Source organism: Uloborus diversus, chromosome 8, assembly GCF_026930045.1.
Source record: "Uloborus diversus isolate 005 chromosome 8, Udiv.v.3.1, whole genome shotgun sequence".
Classification (NCBI taxonomy): Eukaryota; Metazoa; Arthropoda; class Arachnida; order Araneae; family Uloboridae; genus Uloborus; species Uloborus diversus.
Genome location: NC_072738.1, coordinates 68,446,272 through 68,467,890, shown reverse-complemented (window position 1 = coordinate 68,467,890; position 21,619 = coordinate 68,446,272). Strand labels below are relative to the sequence as shown.

At 35.6% G+C, this 21,619-nt stretch overlaps 1 protein-coding gene across 2 annotated transcripts in view; it reads right to left on the bottom strand.

Moving 5' to 3' along the window:
• LOC129227598 (dual specificity tyrosine-phosphorylation-regulated kinase 4-like) overlaps positions 1 to 21,619 on the bottom strand; it is a 60,958-nt gene that overhangs the window by 9,565 nt on the left and 29,774 nt on the right. The window contains exon 11 of one of the 2 annotated variants that reach the window (XM_054862180.1): positions 15,404 to 16,971. The exons of the other annotated variant lie outside the window; for it this stretch is intronic. Coding sequence (XP_054718155.1) covers positions 16,820 to 16,971 — 152 coding nt within the window. The 3' untranslated portion in view covers positions 15,404 to 16,819. Of the gene's footprint in view, positions 1 to 15,403; positions 16,972 to 21,619 lie in introns of those variants that run through there. 2 annotated transcript variants of the gene reach the window in all.

Here is a 21,619-nt window from a genome sequence, read left to right as displayed (position 1 = left end):
ACTATCCAAGTGTAAAATTTGTTACGGAAGGCATTCCCGTCAGAATAATGGCACTGTTTCTTCACAAAATGTCATCTACGGCGAAAATATAGTCAAGACTCTTTAAAGAAATCTCCGTAAAAATTGAGGGAGAGCTGGAAGGAATGGATCAGCGCTGCATTAATGCTTAAATAGAATGTGAAAAATTATTTCTAGCTTGCTCGGTAGATGTAGGATACAGGAGCAAGAGTGGTAAAGCTGCTACTAGATAGGCTAGAAATAATTTTTCGCATTTTATTTCAGCATAAATGCAGTGCTGACCCATTCCACCCAACTTACGCCGACCGACGACATAACAGAGCCAAGAACACCTTTACAAACAGTAAATAGTCAGTCTCACTTTTTTTGAAGGATGCCGAGAAAAACCAAAATGAAGAATAACAGAAACCCCAAATCAATAACAAAATCAAATATTAAATTAAACTTTATAAAAAATAACCTCACATGAAGATGAATTTCCCAGGTCAGAACACACATTGTTAACAAATATGAACTGACAGCAGATAGAAATTTTAAATCATTGAGCTTTTTCTCCTTATCTTCCGACTATGAAATCGCTACCAATCACGCGAATAAAGACTTAGAATTGCCTGTAAAATTTACTTAACAAGAGTATAGTAAGTCATACTGTATAACTTGGAAGTTCCAAACTAATATCAAACGCAGAAGACTTCGTTCTTTCAATTAGGGCCAATATTTTTACCCGACTGGGCGTGCGCGAAGCAAAGGAGGGTAATATGTTTAACAGTCTATATATGTATGTCCGTTCCTATGTGGCGTTCTACAGACTAAACGCCTTGGCCAATTTTGGTAATTCTTACGTCAATCGATTTGTCTTAATCTTGGGAGTGTCACTAAACGCATGACAGTAATCAAAAGTACCATTTCAAAAACCAGTTGCCATTTTGTCAGTTTGGACTCGGCGCACGCTGGGTGTCGCACATTGTGTCGCACCCTACCTGCGTGCGACAAATGTAGGTAGTTTTCACAGCCTGATTTTTTTGTTTACTAAAAGTCTACTAATTGGGGTCTCAGTGGCCGAGTGGTCTAAGCGATTGCTTCTCCCACTTGAGGCGGTGGGTCAAAACACCCTCGCTTCGGATGTACTTTCCCCTCTTTCTGATGTAAATTCTTTCATGTGTTCTTTATATGAATTCTGTACTGTAATAAAAAATAAATGATGCGTAACGAAGGCAAAACAATCAGATTGTAGTCCTCATCAAAATAAACGCGTGCAATAAGCACCAAAAGAAAAATGTGGACGAATTCGATTTTCATCTCTAAAATGTTACATTTGTTTTTGCCTTGATTTAAGCACATAAATTACGGTAGCGACAGGTCAGTCATTTAGGGGATCAGGCGGAATGGCCCCCGACTTTGATTTTTTTTTATATACAAGTGGAAGTGGTTTTTATAGCAATCCTATGAAATTTGCATTGGTTATACGCCCGTTATCCTCCCTCTCCCCTTTCACTGGAAAAATTCGAAATCACGTGCCAGGGTGGAAATAAAGTAGAAAAGTATCTTAATGAAATTTAATTTTCTCATAGATTTATTAACATCACCCTAAGAACTGTTAAAAAAAAAAAAAAAAAAAACTGTACGTTTTCAGTGAGATATACGTTGGTTAAAGTAAGATTAAAACTGTTGTGAGACTTTTTCTGGAAATGAAACTGAAGGAGTTTAACAAGACTGCTCGAGACCTTCCTCTGAGAGAACATTTGTATGTCCTTTGCGACCGGGATTTTGGGACAGCAAAACAAATGTTTAACAGAGATGACAGATTATTGCCGTGGGAACTCCCATCTCTTATGAGTAAAATTCTGAAATTACGTGAAATGTTCACCGTCAAATCTTTTGAAATCAATGAAACCCGTAACAGCTAAAACAGGTGCCTTTCATTCAGATTTTTGAAAAACGACTCTACGCGACGACAAATATTTTCAATTCTCAACATTCATGAAATTTATATATTCGATAGAACATCAAGGGACAATTTCAGAACAGCTATTTTATTAGAGGTTTTCAAGAGGATACTTTCATGCTTGCGAAGTAGCGCTTGTCAGCTGAATCACATTTTCCAATTTTAGATAGAAAAGAAAAAATTTCAGAATGTAGGGTGAAATAACTGATATCAATGAGATTATTCAGATTAATTTTGACCTAGACTTATTTTTAAAATGAGTTTCAAAAAGTAATAGTTCCAGCTCAATATAGCTTGGTAATTCAGAAAGAAAAGAATATTGATAATAATAATAATAACCAAATAAGTTTTTCTCTCAGAAAAAATTGCTGTTTTAATTATTGAATTTTTACTACGCAAATTGTATAAGAATGCAAACTCAGTTTTTATTTAACACCCACGCCAGTTAAAGTGCTACAAAAATGAGAGGAATACACGGCTAATTTAGATTTTATTGATATCTTGCTCAACCTCTCATATTTAAATTCAGTATATTTTCAGTCATTGTTTATTTAATTACACTGACTCACGTAAACGATTACGAAACTCAACTTAGAACGAAAATAAGGCTTGTTTTCGTTTAATTTCACTTGTATGCTAAATTTTTTGTATGAATCCTTGCATTACTTCTTGAGATATAGCAGTCACATAAAACGATAAAAATTATTCGGTGATCCATCCTTTTGGGATGACTGAAGCAAAAAATAAATGAGCAACTCGCCCTTTAAGATATACCTGTAGATCAAATTTTGTCTTAACCCTTGTACAGTAGACCGTCGTTTTAAGCGGGGGTTATGTTCCACGGAAATGCTGCGTAAATCGAAACCGCGTAAATTGAGACCTAATATTAGTGTCAAAATAGGGATTAGGTTCCGTAGATAAAAAAAATACTTCATTCTAGTGATGACTAATTGTATAATAAGTTTAATGTGTACTTATATCGATTTTTATGCACAATATGCATAAAGAAAACAAACTAATTTCGTGTTCTGTTTATGAAGAAGAGCTGGCTATGATAGTCTTTTGGTAGCCATTAAGAATTTTTCTCTAATTCTTTGCGGAGCACTAACGCATCCATGATCACTTGCGTCATTTCCTTGATAGAATCTTCCTTCACTAACAAATCAGAAAGATCATTTCTATTGTCTACGAATGGTTAAAATTTTTCAATGTGAGCGTTTTTGGTTGTGTGTCACCGGAGTCGGTATCCTCGTTGGTTTTGACCTCCTTTGTCATTCCTAAAAGCTCTTCTTCCAGTGAGTTCTGAACTGTGTGAGTTTAATCACTAAACTTCTGATGGAAAAAGCTCTGGAACCAATCGCACAAAACGTCTTCAAGGACCCAAGTTCGATTATTAGCACGCCAAAATGCAGTTAGTTACGTGTAATCTGCAATCTTTATTAGCTTGGGTTTTGAAAGAGAGGAAAATGTTACCTGTTTGCAAACCGAAACTCATCTGCGTAAATTAAAATAAAGGTGTCAAATCTTCAACCGCGTATAATCGAAACCGCGTAAAATAAACCCGCTTAAAACGAGGGTTTGCTGTATTACTTTTTGAGATATATCAGTCACAGATAATAAAAAAGAAAGGGAAAAAAAACATTCGATTGCTCCACCCTTTGGTGTTATTGGCCCCAAAATCTGTCCCCCTGCTGCTTCCTAACATTTTACTTGATTCCGTTCATCATTTTTTGAGCAATGACAGTCACGCATATCGATGAAAACTTTCAGTTACTCCACTATCTTGAATGAATTGACGCAAAAAACCACGCAACCATAAATCATATATGGGTACTTGCGGGTGTCGTTCGAATTCTTCTACAGGTTTTGACGTAGAATGGCCCCAAAAAATCAGTCACATACAAACGCACAATATTCTTGAAGAAAAGTTTAAAATAATTTAGCGAACGTCAGAACTGAACGCCGTCAGAACGTTTTACAGTTGGTAGATAGCGAGTAACAAGAAATAAGATAACGTAACGCTTGTATTCTATTTGTTTGCTGAAAAACAGCCGAGAGTTACGAATCAAAACGGAATAATCATTTTAGAATTTATCAAGAAACTCAGTTAGTCCAATCGCATTTTTAACGGAGACATTCATTAAAGGCACTAATCATTTATTCTGCAAATTTGGTGTTAAACAGCATTTTTGTACATTTGCGTTTTTCTTACCAACTGAATGAGCGAATTTTGGATCTACGACATTTTGTACAGGCGACATTTTGGCCCGGCGACATTTTGGATCGGCGACATTTTAGATCGGCGACATTTTGGATCGGCGACATTTTGAACAGGCGACATTTTGGACAGGCGACGTTTTAGCCTGGCGGCATTTTGGACCGGTGACATTTCGGCCCGGCGACATTTTGGAGCGGCGACATTTTGGATCGGCTATATTTTGGCCCGGCGATATTTTGGACAGGCGACATTTTGGCCCAGCGACATTTTGGACCGGCGACATTTTGGGCCGGCGACATTTTGGATCGGCGACATTTTGGGCCGGCGACATTTTGGATCGGCGACATTTTGGACCGGCGACATTTTGGCCGCGACATTTTGTCTCGCGACGTTTCGGTGGCGACATTTTGATCCCAAACCGCAAAAGGGGCTCACCAACTTCCTTCGGATTTTGGAAGGGGTTCACAAGAGAAAAGAGGTTGGAAACCGCTGCTTTAGGAGATACAGTCGAGTCCCGACTTACGCGAGGGATGCGTTCCAAAATCCTTCGCGTAAGTTGAAACTTCGCATTGTGGAAAAGGGTATGTGTAAAAACTTTTACAAACGTACCCATACAAATAAAGACACTTGTAAACACCACCTCAAACTGTTAAAAACCATTTCTAAACTATACATTACTGATTCTTAAATAAAAAATTGAATTTTTATTTATTGTATTTAAAAAAAAACGTTTTATTTAACATAAAAAACTGCTACGATGCACAAAATCAATGATGAATGGGAAAGGAAGACGTAAAATAAACCACTACGGTACGTACATTGTGTAGTAAGAAAAACAAATGCACTATAGTTATTGAAACTTTCCCTTTTTTCCTCTATCTTCACAAACTTTAAATGAAACAGCACTCTTAGGTGTCATTATATTTCATCAACTTTCCCATATAGAAGGAAAAAAAAAAAAAAATAGGAGAAGTAAATGAGGAGTAGTTATTTGTATAAGCGATGTTCAGACTAGTACGGTGTGGGAACTTCCACTCTCAGCGATGCAAAGGGATGAAGGTCCATTCACGAAAAAAACCGAGATTCCCTTCGGAAAATTTTCATGTTACGGATGAAAAATTCGCGTTTGGAATAAAATTCTTTATCGGGGGGGGGGGGGGGGGGAATCGCGTTATAGCCATTTCGCGTAAGTCGGATCGCGTTGTAGCGGGAGTCGACTGTACTAATTTCTGACAGTCTTTCAAATGCTCTCTGTTCAATCCGCTTTGATTTCACACAGGGCAAATCTCGTCTGCGGCAAGTTTGATACAACGAAGATAAACTTACAGGCTCCAAAGCATAATGCTTTAAGATACCATGCAACGTAAAATCATTTGACAAAAATTGTTCCGCACGTTAAATTTATAGACTATAAACTTACCTCCAGAACTTTTTCAAATGTAATACTTAACAAAAAATGCCATTGTATACTGAAAAACGTGGCCTTTCTTAAAAACCATGATTCTAAACTCAAAATTATTTCATACTGCAGTCTGTAGCATAACTGGGCCCACTCCTTTCTGATTCAAGGAATCCCGTAAAATTTGAATGGGTCCCGACTGTTGATTCTTCTATTCTGCTTTTGAATTTATGATTTGTCTTATCTGTGTACGGTTATAAAATTATTTCAACGGTGTAGTTATTCAGTAGTACTTAATAACATTCTAAACTACTGGGCTTATACATTTTTCTTTTAATTTTTTTTTTTTTTGGTTTTTACGCAGCCAGGTTTTTTGTTTTTATTTAATAATTTTTTATTTTACACTTTTTAGTTAATTTTCATTGACTTAGTTATTATGATTATGAGACGGTATATTTCGCAATCTTGTCATTTCATTGAGAAAGGTTGTTTGTATCGTGAGGTTTATTAAGTTACTTGCAGTGGTCTAAACTACTGATAGTTAGTCCCTCTAGGAACCTAACTCGGCTTAAAGCTACATGTGCTTCACCTTCGGCAAAAATACGCGAACTTAAGTCAACCACAGCGCAGCTATATAAACTCATGATGACGCGAAATCGGATACGTCGTCCGTCAAATCTTTTCTTTCTTTTGGTGCTGAAATGCACAGGTATATTTTGATGAGGACTACGATCTGTGTACCTTGTCTCCCTTACGTATGATATATATTTTTATTACACATATAAACAACACATGAAAGATTTTACATCACAAAGGGGGAAAGGTACAACCGGAGAACGGGTGGGAGTCGAACCCACCGCCTCAAGTGTGCCTATGTCAAGCAGTCACTCAGACCGCTCGGCCACTGAGGCCCCGTCACTCAAATCTTTCTCTCGAAACTAAAAAAGCTGGTCAAGAAAGTACACATCGCGAAACTCAGTCCCTAGAGTGAAGGAGTTATTTGTTTTTATTTTATTACGCCAAAAAATACAAACCGCCTATTCTCTTGCCATATTCACATTGCGCCTCACTATTCTTTCATTCGCGTTTAGAACAGTTTAGTTTTACTTCCTTACCAATTATTTGTCTGAATCCTTGCGTTACATCTTGAGTATTATTATTAATCAGATTAAACGAGAAAGAATTCCGTTGCAGCAGCCTTTCGCATGTTTACGTTTGTGATGGTATATAGAAAAACGTATGTTTTTCTGAAAACTATTAATTTTCTGGAATTAAGCTGATGTATACGAATTAAGACAGGAGAAAACGTTTGAAATTTTTGAAGGAACTTACTTTGAAAGGCAATTAATATTCTTTCACAACTTTTATGCTGAAAAGCATCGACGTACATTTAAATTTTTCGTACCACTTGAACTAGCGAATTTTGGGCCGGCGACATTTTGGACCGGCGACATTTTGGGCCGGCGACATTGTGGACCGGCGACATTTTGGACTGGCGACATTTTGGGACGGCGACATTTTGGACCGGCGACATTTTGGGACGACGACATTTTGGACCGGCGACATTTTGGACCGGCGACATTTTGGACCGGCGACATTCTAGACCGGCGACATTTTGGCCGCGACATTTTGTCCCGCGACATTTTGGGCGTATACCCCCTTTTGCTATAAGTAACAAGCAAAAAAAAAAAAAAAATCTCACTCGCAATAATACACTGGCCTCAAAAACCAAGGTACAACCGTTTTTTTTTGAGTCTAATTTGCAAATGAATGAATGTAGAAACAAAAAATTTGGAGGATATGTGCATTACATGGTTTTTCATTGAATGCGTCATAGAAATTTGTATAGGTGCATTGCAAAAACGATTTATAACAAAAAAAGCAATCTTTGTGGAAAAGTCCATCCTTGAAGATAACAGAACATCACAGTGTTATGTAGCAAAATGTCATAGAAACAATACAAAAATTGCTTTTAATAAGGAATGTGTCCCTCTTAACTTGAATTCATTGGCGGCATCGATTTTCCATGTTGCTTTTTTAGTTGTCGGACATCGGAATAAGAAGCGAAGACCAGACACAAAGTAACTCTTGTTCCAGCTCATGAAACGACCTTGGAGAAGGATTTAAAGCATCAACCTATCTGCCAAAATAGTCCCAAAGATGTTCTATCGTATTCAGGTCTGGAGATCGAACTGGATATTCCATTCCTCCCAAATCGTGATCCTCAAGATAATCCTCGACAATCCGAGCTCGGTGAGGTCGTGCATTGTAATCCATCAGAATAGGTCATTACCAATAGCACCAGCATATGAGCGGACACACGGATCAAGGATTTCATCCCGATATCTCAGACCATTCAGAGTTCCTCCATGGAAAACATGTAGGTCACTGTGACCATCGAGTGAGATCCCTGCCCAAACCATGATTCCCCCACCTCTATAACTATGGTCTTTCAACAGAGTTAGATTGATGGTACCTATTGCGCTGTTCCTTCCAGACCAGTAGACGCCCTGAATCACTCTCCAATGTAAATCTGGACTCGTCTATGAACAGCACAGAAGTACATTGCTGCTGGGTCCAAGAAACATGTTCTCTTGTCCAGCATAAGCGGATCCTTCGCAGTGGTCCGCTGAGGAGAACACTAGAGATTTGTATTGTGAAGACGATTTCGCACCGTTGTAGTAGATATTCTTCTTCCTGATGCTACAAGGTGGTCTGCAACGAGCTGCGGCATAGTAGTGGTTCTTCTCCTTCGGGCCGAAAGAACTAGAAAACGGTCTTCTGCAGGTGTTCTTGCTCGTGGTCGGCCTGGAACAGGTCTTCTGGACACAGAATCTTCGGATTGGTATTGATCCTAAAGTTGCTAAACAACACTACGAGACACATTGAGACGTCTAGCAGCATCAGCCGTTGACAATTCCACTTCCATCCATCTTCCTGCTCTCCACCATACCGAATCGGGTAAACGATGTCTCTGAGACATTTTCTAATCTCTATTGACTATTGTCACAAAAACTGCAAACAACAGTTGAACGCAACTTACACACGAAAGTACGAAAGCTTGATGTTTGCATATTCTTTTCTCACTCGTAAAAATGTGTTCTTTTCTATAAAATAAAAGTTGTAGCAACATTTTTTTTCATAAAAGGTTTTAAATTTTGTAATTATCATTCATGCAAACTATGCATTTTGGTAGCATTTTTTAGTTTAATGCTGCTCTTAAAAACGTAACTGAAATAAATTACTTTTAAGTTTAAAAAAAAAAAAACCGCCTTCAAAAAAAAATACCCAGGAACTAAAAAGCAAAAAATAACTGATTACACTTAAATTCTACTTCCTATCCTAACATAGAAATGAAATTCATTTTCAATTCCAAACAAAAATCAACTAAACTAAACACCGAATTATAAAATAAACACTGATTTAAATTACTATACGATGAATTATTTTAAATACCTAACTAATTATATACGATCTCTTAATTTTTAATAACCTTTTGAAGTCGGAGCCTCCTATAAACAACCACATAATGTAACTGACAACCCACCGAATCCTGAATTAAATACTTAACTATACGCGAAATTAGTCTTAAAAACTAAACCTACTCAGTTACCTTAAGTAGTAGTTTATAGGAGGCCCCGACTTCAAAAGGTTATTAAAAATTAAGAGATCGTATATAATTAGTTATGTATTTAAAATAATTCATCGTATAGTAATTTGAGTCAGTGTTTATTTTATGATTCGGTGTTTAGTTTAGTTGATTTGTGTACTAGAATTGTAAAATAAATTTCATTTCTATGTTTGGGTAGGAAATAGAATTTAAGTGTAATCAGTTATTTTTTGCTTTTTTGTTCCTGGGTATTTTTTGAAGGCGTTTTTTTTTAAATTTAAAAGTAATTTATTTTTTGCTTTTTAGTGCTGTAAATAACACGGCGAGCGTCTCGGAGACTTCTGACGACTGTGAAGAATTGCTTTTTCAAATGCGTAACTCTGTACAAAAAAAAATGTCTTCATCATTAGCTCAACTTTATTAAAGTTTGCTTTCCGAAAGCAAATGCATGAGTCACTAAAAAAAAACAAAAAGAAAACGAAATAGCTTTAAGTTTAAATTTGTAAAATTGTAAATTTTAGAACTGTAATATTGTAAATTGTAATTTATGTTTCGCAATACGTGTCATGTAACTAGTGATAAAAGTCGCATGTTTCTTCACATGGCCCCACTATAGATGAAGATGAAAAATTCCACTAGAATGAATTTTATGTTTGCTTCAGAGAATCCTTAATTCAAAATTTTCGTTATCATTACTCTTAATAATATATCTTTTTAGTACTTTATTTAACTATAGGTAAAGGAAGTATATACCTTTGTTTTATGGCCTTTGTTTATCAATGGGTTTTATATTTAATCGTTTGTGAAGAAAATTGCATGAAATTTAACGTTTTACCCTTAACTTTTCCTTAAAGAACAAATAGGGTAAATCAAAGATTTGAAACCTAAGTTAGGCCACCCCTAAACAAAACCACTCTAAAGAAAAAAAACATATTAACCGGTTCACTAAGTGAGACGATATACAAAGTTAATAAAGTACAAATCGATTTAAATGCGAGTAGCATATTTGAAGAGTTCCCTCAATTTCATCAAACTTGAACTTGGTTATCGTTAGATCGCCGAGGAAGTATAACGTTTCAAACAAAAAAAGTATTTTCCTAATCGGTACAGGCAGGGGTGTGCACAGAAATTTTCGAGCCCATCACAAATGACTTTTCCGGGCGCCTCTCCATATTGTTTATCCCTATATTTCACCCTTAGTTATAAAAATATTGGTCCCCCTTCAGGCTCGGGCCAAAAGTTGTCCCTCCCCCCTCCCTGCGCACGACCCTGGGTACAGGTGTCGTTGAGTATTTATGGAATATTGTACAAAGAAAAAACAAATCCGACGAGTTCAGAACCTCCTCCTTTTCTTGAAGCCTGCTAATTAATATAACCCTAATTTCAAATTGAACTGGTGGCATCGTGAAATAGGAAATCTAGAACATTGGTCAAACTTCAGAAGTCATGCACAGTTATAATGTATATTATTAAAGAATATAAATTGAATCGTGGGGGAGGGGGTGTTTTGTATTCAATACTCCCTCAATTGAACACTAAATATATTTAAAAAATGGAATATTAAATAAAGAACTTTATATTTTAGTGCCTAAATTAAGTTATTTATTAGTAAATAAAATATTAAGGTAATTGATTCAACTATGAAAGCAGCAAAATATATTTAATTTACTGTTTTGCTACGCAATAATGAATACATTATTAACACCTATAATAAAAAATTAACAGGCTTTGCGAAAATTAATCATCCATGTGCCGCGAGAATTAAATATCGTTCAAGAGAAAGCCAAAACCTTAGGTGTGAAAATACACCGATCACAGCAAAATCACGTGACCGTGACGTATGAAATTTAAATTTCCTTGGATTTCTCCGGTACCTCTTATCAGATCCAGACCAAATTACAATGGGACCATCTGGGAAGTATACCCTTCCAAAGAATTTTTTTTTTTTTTTTTTTTTCAAATCGGTCCAGTAGTGTTGGAATAATTCGAAAACATACATAAAAAGCCGCATTACGAAATCATAACCTCCTTTTTTGAAGTCGGTTAAAAAAAGGAGGGGGGGGGGGACAAACATTGCTACAAACTAGCTAGAAAATGAATGCAAAACTAATTCATTTAAAAACAAACCAAGTGATTATTTTTTGTTGGGCTTCAATAAACTTTGAGAAAAACTTAATGGAGTGGTTGTGGAACGAAAAAGTCCCAAGTTTGGCTCAAATATATGACAGTTTCAGTCTTTCATTGAAATCAGCAATTAATTTGCTTATATATTTAACTCTGTATATGTTGAAAATCCTATTTCAGGTAGAAACGCGTGTCCAAAAAGTTAATAAAATTCAAAATGTTTTTCTATGATACAACAGTAGGTACATTTATTGGTAACACTAAATCAGAAGTTAATTAAAGAATGATTTTTAACCATGCTCTTTTAAAAACTGTCTCAGATCAACTAAATGATCTTTTTTTTACCAGTAAAATTCGAAAGATCTCTAAATTTATATCTTGTTGAAAGGGACTGGGTCAATCTATGTGAAATCATACAGGCCATGTTGCTCACTATTTTTGATTTTAAAATATTTTTGCCTATTAATTAACTATAATATTGGGAGTCTGAAACGATGGTTTAAAAATTTTTAAACCTTCATAATTTCTTTTTGGCAACCACTTTTCAGTAGCTGCGGAGTCGACTTTTTATGAAAATAGTACTTTACAAAAACTCTCACAACTTTTTCATATATGAATGTATCAAAATAATTTAAAAACGATCCGATTGAGCAGAAAATTACCTGTATTTCTATGATAGTTTTTTTTTTATATAATTATTCACAAATTTGTGTAACATTGGCTTAAAAATAAGATTTTCTGTGTGAAGTTTTACATTTTTAGCATATAAATATTAATAGAAGGAAGTAAGACTCACTGCTACTTTTCCCCCTTAAGTAGACATCTTATAGAACTATTCTCAGAAGCAGTATGAAACGTCTGAAGAAAGTCCATTTTATTATGCAGTTAGTCAAACTTGGATTCTTTGACGAAAAATGTTAAATTTAAGAATCAATATCCGAAAAGGGACTGAACAAAAATCTATGAAAATTTAACTCTACAACTCTCTTATAGTAGTAAAAATGTGGCAAAACTTTTATAAGTAATCTTTTAATAGTTTTAAAAATATGGAGCCTTGAAGTTATCTTAACATCACGTTTCTTTTCAGGAAATATCATAATGAAAAAATTTATTCCAGTCATTATATAAGATGCTGTTTTAGTAAAAAATATCTTTTTTATTCACAATGTATGATATTTAAATTGATTTGTTCACAAATTTTACTCTGAGTTAATATCAATAAAAATTTGGTATTAAATTTTTCACAGCCTTACTGTGGACTTTCTTTTTTCAACAAGCTCAAATTTCCGCATGATTAGTTATACGAAACATTAGCGAGTCCTGCCTTTCCCACACTGTTACTGATACTGTCAGAGTTTAATTAATTTTAAATTCATTGTCATCATCACCATAATTTTTTATGTTTTCTTCTTCAGTTTTTTGAACAAATAATTTTGTGGCACTTTTAGGACAGAGTGATTTACCTGGGGTTAAATCAACAGGTAGATTTGTAGTCTCAGACATTGCAAAACAACTATCCCTTTCATTAGACATTCTAAGTTTAAGCAATTTCTGATCATCTTCTGACAGTTCAGTAACTTCCCTAGTCACTGTTTGGTAATCTTTTTTATGACATTACTCACCATTGAGAATACCCACTTAACACTTTATACTAAACAATCACAATGAGAAACAGAGCTAAACTGAAATTAACGCATAAAATTAATCTTTTACAAATACATTTAATGAGTTTTCTTTGCAAAAAGGAAAATAAGTGTAGAAGGAACAAGTAAAACCATGCTAATACACTCAATCATTACCAGTAAGATGCACATCATTTTAAGCTACAGTTTATAACATGATATAATCATTCACTGGCTAATTAAAAAAAAAAAACAGGATTGTGATAAATGTACTCTCTTGTTTATTTGTTATGTTTTCAAATTGTTTATTTTGTTACATTCCTTCATAAATTGAAAACTTTCATTGTTGCACATTCCATTTTATTTTTAAGAAACAATAAAAAAACTTTTAATTAAGTGTAATGCATAAAAGGTAATTTTTACTAAACAAATTTGTTTACTTATTGCAAAGGAATTTTTCTGCACAAATTTCATAAATTCCTTTTTTATTTTCGGAGAAAATTCAAGCTGCAAGGTGTTAATTTTATTAATTTTTTTACTGCGTAACCTCACACTGTCGCAAGTTTTCATCCAGGACATTTTTTTGAGTTGCGAACTATTTCTTCTTTTTCGTCAGTTTGAAGAACATTGTAATGTGAAATAGGTAATGTGAAAATTTCAACAAACAGGAGCGAAATCGTAATTTTACGCATTTTCAGTACACCACATTTCGTCACACTCAAAAGATGAAGAGAAACTAAATGTCGAAAACTAACTATAAATGTTTCAGACGTTCGCACATGCTCCATAAAATCTTTCCATCAAACTTAATCGAGTTTTCTGATAAAAAGCTACAGAGAAAATAAAAGCATTCGTATGCTTTCATTGCGTAAAAAATTTGAACCTTTTCAAAATGGTTTTGTTTCTATCAGATGCTCAATGAAAACGGCAAAAACCAGCTCCCTTGAAATGATATACTTAATTCTTGAAATTTACAAAATATGTCAGCAAGTATGCTAAGCATTTGCGTCCAAAGAGTATCGAATGTGTAAGAGAGTAGGAACAGATGAGGCAGTGAGAAGCAAAGGAATGCAAGTGGCAAAATTAAAAATTTGGAGATAACCAGTACAAAATTAGGGGTAGGTGAACCCCTCTATCTTGAGGCAAGATATAGTACTAGTAGCCCTGGTAGGTTCCGGTATAGAGTTTGATTTAGAAAAAAATGTCAATGAAAGCCTACCTAGGATCTGATCATTAAACGCGTGTTACTCAAAACTTCAAAATGTCCACTTGCATGCCTTTGCTTCTCACTGCCTCAAATGAAGATCAAAAAACACTTAAACTTAAGATTTCATCTCAAAGAAAAATGTTAAAATTCCGCCATTACATTATTATTTTTGCGAACCCCTTAACACCTCTCGCGAACCACCGGTTGGGAACCGATGTCAAAAAGCATCGTAGCGTACTACTGGGGGGGGGGGGGGGCTCGGCGTCGAGTGATTAAAATACCACTTACGGGCGTCGCGACTAAAAAAGAAAAATCATCTTGTGGCAGTAACAATGATCTAATTATTAAATCTAACACCTTGACAGCAATTCGTATGTGAGATTAGTCATTATCAGTATTACCATTGTCGATCAGTATTTCAAAGGATATTTTTCAAGACGATAACCTCGTTTCTGTCGCTGTCACCAAGTTCTGTATGGCATGGCAACAAGTTGTCTTTGAAAGCGAGATCCCCAGATATTTGTTCCATCGGGTCAAATCCGTTATCATACTCAATTAGTTGCGAGCGTTGCTGACTTTATACAACAGTATTTTTCCACATTTAAAATGGTTCTCGCTCATAATTAATGAATGACCATGAAATTTTAACTTGGTATGTAGCATTGAAATAAAAGTTTTGTTCCCATTTCATTCCCTTACAGGGTGCGGCTAAAAATTCGGACAAAGTTATTGCATTTCGTAGAATAAAAGTCAACAAACATATTTTCATTTTGGGTTCATTGCGGTTTGTGCAGTATTTTAAATAGGAAGTATTTTATAACGTATATCTCTCACGCAGTTTTTTTTTTTCTTTACAATGACCCAAATAAATGTAACAAAATAAACAATATAAAAACCCTTTGGGTTTTTTTACAATGTGAATCATGCTCTCATATTTTAGAGTATCTTGCAACATTTCAAACCTTTTACAATTAATTAAGGAGGCCCATGGCACGATCAGGAAAGATGGCCTGATAAATGTACGGGTTCATGAGCAAAACGAAATGTAAGTGGTTTTCGTGAATTGATCTGGATTTCCTAAAACCCTTTATTTAAGAAAGGGTTTTAGGAAATTCTGCTTTAAGAAAAGACCTGCTTCATCTCACTGCCTCAGACTACCCTGGCGACACATGCGCGTGTTCAAGACATCATTACAAACACGAGCTATGCAAAATGTGTAGCTGTGAGGGTGTGTGAAATGGTGAAATAAAGTTGCGTAGTCTTAAGAACTAAGTTTGTTGGTCTTGTGACTGCAAACACAAACTGTCAGACGTATCTTACTGTTCCTTATTATGCTGTTAGTTAGACATCATGATTTCTTTTTGGATAAGGTCAATTCGTATCAGCAGCAGGGTGAAACTGCTATGTGCGACCGCTTGCAGCAATATTTTTAAAGATATAAGATCGGTATTTTAAAGCTCTGCCGTAAGATTTAGAATAGCATTTCGTGATTCAGTAAAATTTTTTTTATCGTTATTAGCACATTTAAATTATTAGCTCTCTTAAAATATGCTTTCAGCAAAGCAAATTATCGTCTGAAATAATTTTTTAGCAAATTTATTTTTAGATAGTGAATGTATAAAACTAATAGTGGTTTTTGATTTTTTTTTTTTTTTTTTTTTTTTTTTTTTTTTTGAAGGTTGACACTTTTGAATTACTTGAAAGTTAACATTCTGATTGAATATTGGAAATGCAAATAATACACGGCAGGATTAGATCGGGCTTTAATAGTGAAAGCATTAATAATGGCTTTTGTTTGAAAACGAAAAAAGAAAGAGTAATGTAAAATTGACGGTTAACATAATAAATCGATGAATTTTTTTTTTTTCGGAAAAGCAATAACATCAGTAGCTTTTTAAGTTTAGATGGGCATTCTAAGTTTTAAAAATTACAAATTAATGTTTGGATCAGGGTCTAATTTATATATCGACGCATCAGAGCAACAGTAAGCCATCAAAACCGAGAAACGAAAGTAAGGTATCCTACTGTTATTCTGAGGCGACGATATGTACAGTTGAAATTAATGTGATATTTTGGAAGGACGGTGGCAAATTTAGAGGTTCGGGGACCCGTCGTAATACATTTCTGGTGGCACCTCAAATAAATCAGACCTATGTAAAATACTTTTCATGTAGCCTTTTGGAGTCCCTTCGAAGTCCCTACGTTGTGGGGATTCCTCGTAGTCGCGAGATGGTAAATTCACCTCTGTTGGAGAATGCCATTCTCTTATTGAAAATTTTGTAATATGGTCGAAAAGTGAAACGATAACATGTGTAACCTGAAAGATTCATATGAGGTTCATGAACGTACTAAAAATCGTCAACAGAGTTACCACAGTGTTATTGCGAGTAAGAAAGGAAACAGGTTATAGTACAAAATAAACAAGTAAAAATTCTTTTATTCAGTAAGCTAGCCAAACACGCCAAGCCAACTCAAAATTGATCAACAACAATATGTTCAGGCTCTGTGTTAAACTCTTCTCGGGTCAATTGAAATCCAACATTTATTAATCTTAAAAGAACCTTTCGCTTAAATAGACATTTTATAGTGTCCTTTCTATAAAAGCCAGGCCAACAAAACCATTGTCACGACACAGCCAAACCAATCATCGCATACGACACCAGCCACTCGCTTCCATCACGTGACATATCGTCTGCAGAGAACAGAGGTGGGGATGTGCAGCGGGCTGTAGAAGGTGCAGTGATAAACAAAGTTCTTACGTTCTTCCCTTCGAGATGCCCTTCGATTTTCTAGTGCCTTCTCCACTGACTGAGTTTGATGGCTACCGTCTGAAAACATAAAGCAGAAATGCAGCAGAAGCGGATTACTGAAGGGAGGAATGCTGGAAGGAAGGATTTGTGGCAGGGATTAGGACCAGGGTTGGTAGCACACACGGGGAAATTAAGGAGGGTAACTAAGTGCAGGTGTTATCGAAGGGTAGCATTCGCATTTAAAAACAAAAAAACTCGTCGTTAGTTACGTCTACGAGTGGTAATCAAAATACTTTATTATTAGTATGAAGTACGTTTTGCAAAATAGTAATTTCATTGGTAAGTGAGTAAATTCATTCTATAAAAGACCAGTATATAAAATAGTCAAAGGCTGCGTTCAGAAACAGATCCCCAGTTACATCGCGTGAGTAGTCATGCTGCGGTTATGATGTAACTGGTATTTTTCTGGCAAACCAGGTAGAACAGCTTTTTTCCAAACACTCCTGATTACAGCACGGTTAGTGTAGTTCAGCAGCAAACGACGCTCCAATTAAGGAGAGTAAAGCTTGAAACATGCCCCATTTAGCCAAAAATACCATCTGATCTCGCTAACCACATCAAAACTGTGGTGAGAGCGGTTGCAACCGGGTTCGACCGCCAGAGAGTAACCACAAGTAATTTCGAACGCTGTGGTAAGTGACGTTAAACAACATGCTGACGTCAAAGCTTTTCGTTTCGGACGCTTGCGGTGATACCGGTAGCACTATTCCTAATTTCCGAGCGTGCCCTAAACTGACTGGTTGTGGTTCATTGATGATATAAGAACGAACATCCAGAGAGACAAACGTTAGCAGTAAAATGCAAGGGAAAAGGTAGTCGCGCAAACACCGTTGCCAGTGGATGTCTTGGTGAGCTGAATTCCTTCTGATAGCATTGGAACGAACCACATTCCCTCGCTCCAACCATTTTCGTTACAACTGATGTACAAGAGATCCGTGAACGACTGCTGTGATTCAACTGGTATTAGAACTTGTCCTTTTCTATCCGATTCCCTTACCCTCAAATGTCTGCTGAAGCTACCTCGATTGGCTGCGTCTAGGCACTCTCACAACTGCCACATTTTAGCTGAGACGGAACCACAAATAAGAAACCCTTCTATACCGGTAATCCTTCCAGACATAGCTGCTTTACCAATTTTCAGATACATTTTTGTACATGAGGAGAAGAGGGATACATTTTTTACATGCAGGGGGCAGCGACGCATTTCGCATAATTTTTGTAACTCAGTGATCTGCGACTACCTTGTAATATGTATATTTTCAACATATTGTATTTTCGTTATTTCAAAGTAAATATTTATAAGCAGTATTTTGTAATGTTATTAATCTATTGCTGGATGGAGACCTTCTATATGTTTGTCCAAGTATTTAGGAGCTGTTGCTTTAGATTTCCAACACATTCTAGTAAAAATTGTTCATGAGAGAAATCTTTCTATTACGTTAAACGGCACTAGCTGTGGTTGGGCAGGACAAGACTATATGTAATATAATAAACTCGTCGAACGGCAATCGTGGTGCAGATTGTGAAGAATGCCCAACTTAAGAAATCCAACTATTTTTGTTAATGGTATCGGTATTCAAAAGTCACAAGTTAGTGTGTTTAGATGAATCTCGTTTTTTGCGTTGAGAAATCGACGCCAGTTAGGTGACACATCCAATCCGGTTGGTATTTTGGAATGTGCGACAAGACGGCGTTACTATTTGGCCACCTGCACGTCAACGGGTTAAATCTGCTCCATATTTTTGTCACTACAACTATGACGGGGTGCATCTAGTGACGTTACCTAGACATTTTTCTATCTGTAATATTGCTGACGTAGATCCACCATATGTATACAGGATGCGGCAGGTATTTCAGATCAAATTGATGTCCATAAAAAAAAGAAAATAAACTGAGGAAAAAATCATTTATTACATATAAAAGTTTTCGTGCAGGTGGTCAGATGTATAAAGGACGACATTTGGACACTTTTTCTTAAATAACAGCTTTGAGAGTTGCAAGAGTGTTGTCGGAGAGACGATTGAAGTCTCTCTCAACTAAGCCTCACACATGCAGTCGATTGGATTGAGATCTGGGGGAGCTGGGGGATCAAAAGTTAAGCGTGACAAGATCGAGAACATTTTTGCATATCCCATCTTTGGTTGCTCGGGCTGTATGAGATGGTACCGAGTCTTGCTGGAAAACATAAGCCCTCCCGCATACTACAGTAGTGATCCAGGGCTTGACAACTCTGTCTAATACCTCGGTGTGAGCAACGGCATTACCTCTGGCACCTTGACAAAAAAAAAAAAAAAAAGTGGAAGCATCACATCTCTTTCACTGCTAACAACACCAAGCACTTTCACTGATGCTGAAAATTTCGTATTCATAACCGTTGGAATCTCACCAGAGATTTTACACAGCCAATGATTATTTTTGCGGTTCACTTTTTGAACCTGAACAAAGTTCTTTTCATCTCAGAAAAACCAGAACGGTCCTGTCTCCTCGGGACGTTTAAGCTTGTTCAGAAGGCTCTTGGCTCTAGTCAAGCGGTTAACCTTGGTCCTGTGGTTATTCAGTTCCTGTTCGATTTGTGGAAAACACCTGCATACCAGTGTCAATTACAGAGAAGACAATTATTCTTTGCTAGTAAAGAGAAATGCTTCAAAATAACATCAAATGGAAATACTGTATCCGCGGAATCAGCTTGCTATCTCGAAGACGCTGGCACAAGAATAGCAATGCATGCCTAACATGTTGGTTAGAGCAACATCCTTGCAGTATAGTTGTTCATTCGGATGACACGGATGTCCTTCTCTTTCTGTTGGCGTTCATTCATAAACTGAACTGCAAAGTTTGTTCGAATGGGAAAGCAAGCTAAAGACTGGATGATCTTCCTTCAGAATGTTGTCAGAAAGAGCTAAGCTACCAGATGGATGCACCAGTGTTGATCTTATTGAAGTTACACTTGGATTTCACAGCTTCATACATCATTCAGACATAAATTGTCCTTGTGGGGTGAGTACGCGAAATTGAATCTCTTGCTAAAAATGTTTGTGCAAATCCCGACGATGCTACTTTAGAAATGTGGGAAGATATAAGACATGCTATTAATAAAAGGAAAGCGCATTGTGTAATAATACTTATTTGTTGTTGCATGAAATTATAAATCTTTAATTTCCCATTAATAAAACTTTAATAAACGTACCATGAAACTAAAAATCTTATTTTTATATGGAAAACTATTTTTTAAACTTCGTAAAAGTTTTACTTTAGTTCCTTAGTAGATACATTTACTACTACATGAATAGTCATCTTTATTTTTACTTCTTTTTACAAAAAAGGAAGTATTGCATTCGCAAAAATATTTTCACTCAAAAATCGACCTTAATTTCCATTTTGCTAACCCCGAATGAACGTTGAATTTTTTTTTTTTTTTTTTCGACTCGACCACACGTGGATAAGTGCTCAGAACGTATAGACACGCGAAATATCCATTTTGACGATTCCCGAGTTAATTACAACGAGTTTTTTCGTGACGTCTGTATGTACGTATGTATGTATGTGCGTATGTGCGGATGTGCGTATGTATGTCGCATAACTCAAGAACGGTAAGTCCTAGAAAGTTGAAATTTGGCAAGTAGACTCCTAGTGGAGTCTAGTTGTGCACCTTCTTCCCTTTTGGTTGCATTCGGGTGTTTCTAAAGGGGTCTTTTGCCCCTTTCTGGGGGGAAATCATCGTTAATTTCGATGTAAACTCAAGTAGAGTTATAATTTGGCGGAAACTTGCCGATATATCGCCAGTCTTTTGGTCGCCAAGTTTTGTCGCCAACTTGACGACAAATTTGGCGTTTTCTTTAATTTGGTTTTAATTTGGTCACTTTTTTTTGAGAAAAAGAGAGTAAACTATTGAATCACATTAAAATTGCCAATAATAGGGAAATGACATTAAATTGGAGTAAAAAGAAGTCATGTGATATACACATCAGTTCGTTTCTTTTGACAAAGTATAAGAAAACCCAAAGCAGAATAAGAATGCTTGTCTAAGTCGCCATTTTCAAAATCAATACAAAATTTTTTTTATTCTAGTTCTCTAACTTCATTTTAGTCTTAACTAGAAATAAATGAAAAATCAGACATAGTTGTTAGTAAAATAGTTTTACGTCAAATTCTAAAACATTATGAATACAAAAGAATTTATTGAAGTTTCTTAAAACTTTTACTTGCCATTAAATTACTAAACGTAAAAATGTTTCTTTTCACCTTTTTTTTTTCATTTATTTAAATCATGCTTTATACCAAAAAAACATGAACTGTTTTTTGAGGTATTTAACCTAGTAGGGGAATGCGGGTCAAAGTGAAATGGTTAAGATGACCGAGCTTTTTCAAAATGAACAAACTGGAAATTTACTTTGAAAATTATAGTATATAAAGAAAGAACATTCTATTTTATAATAAAACTTACATTGAAATAGGATTTTTTGTTTTTGCCACTAAATTTGCGGCTTCAAAAAAAAAAAAAAAAAGTGGAAAATGTTCACCTTTTTTTTTATGGGGCAAAGTGAAAAATGAAATATTTTTCTAATGATATATTTTTTATTCAATTATAGAAAATATTTTTGATCAAATGAATCAGTAAATAAAAAGTTTATTGAGTAAAGGAAAAGATACTGAAACAATAAACTGA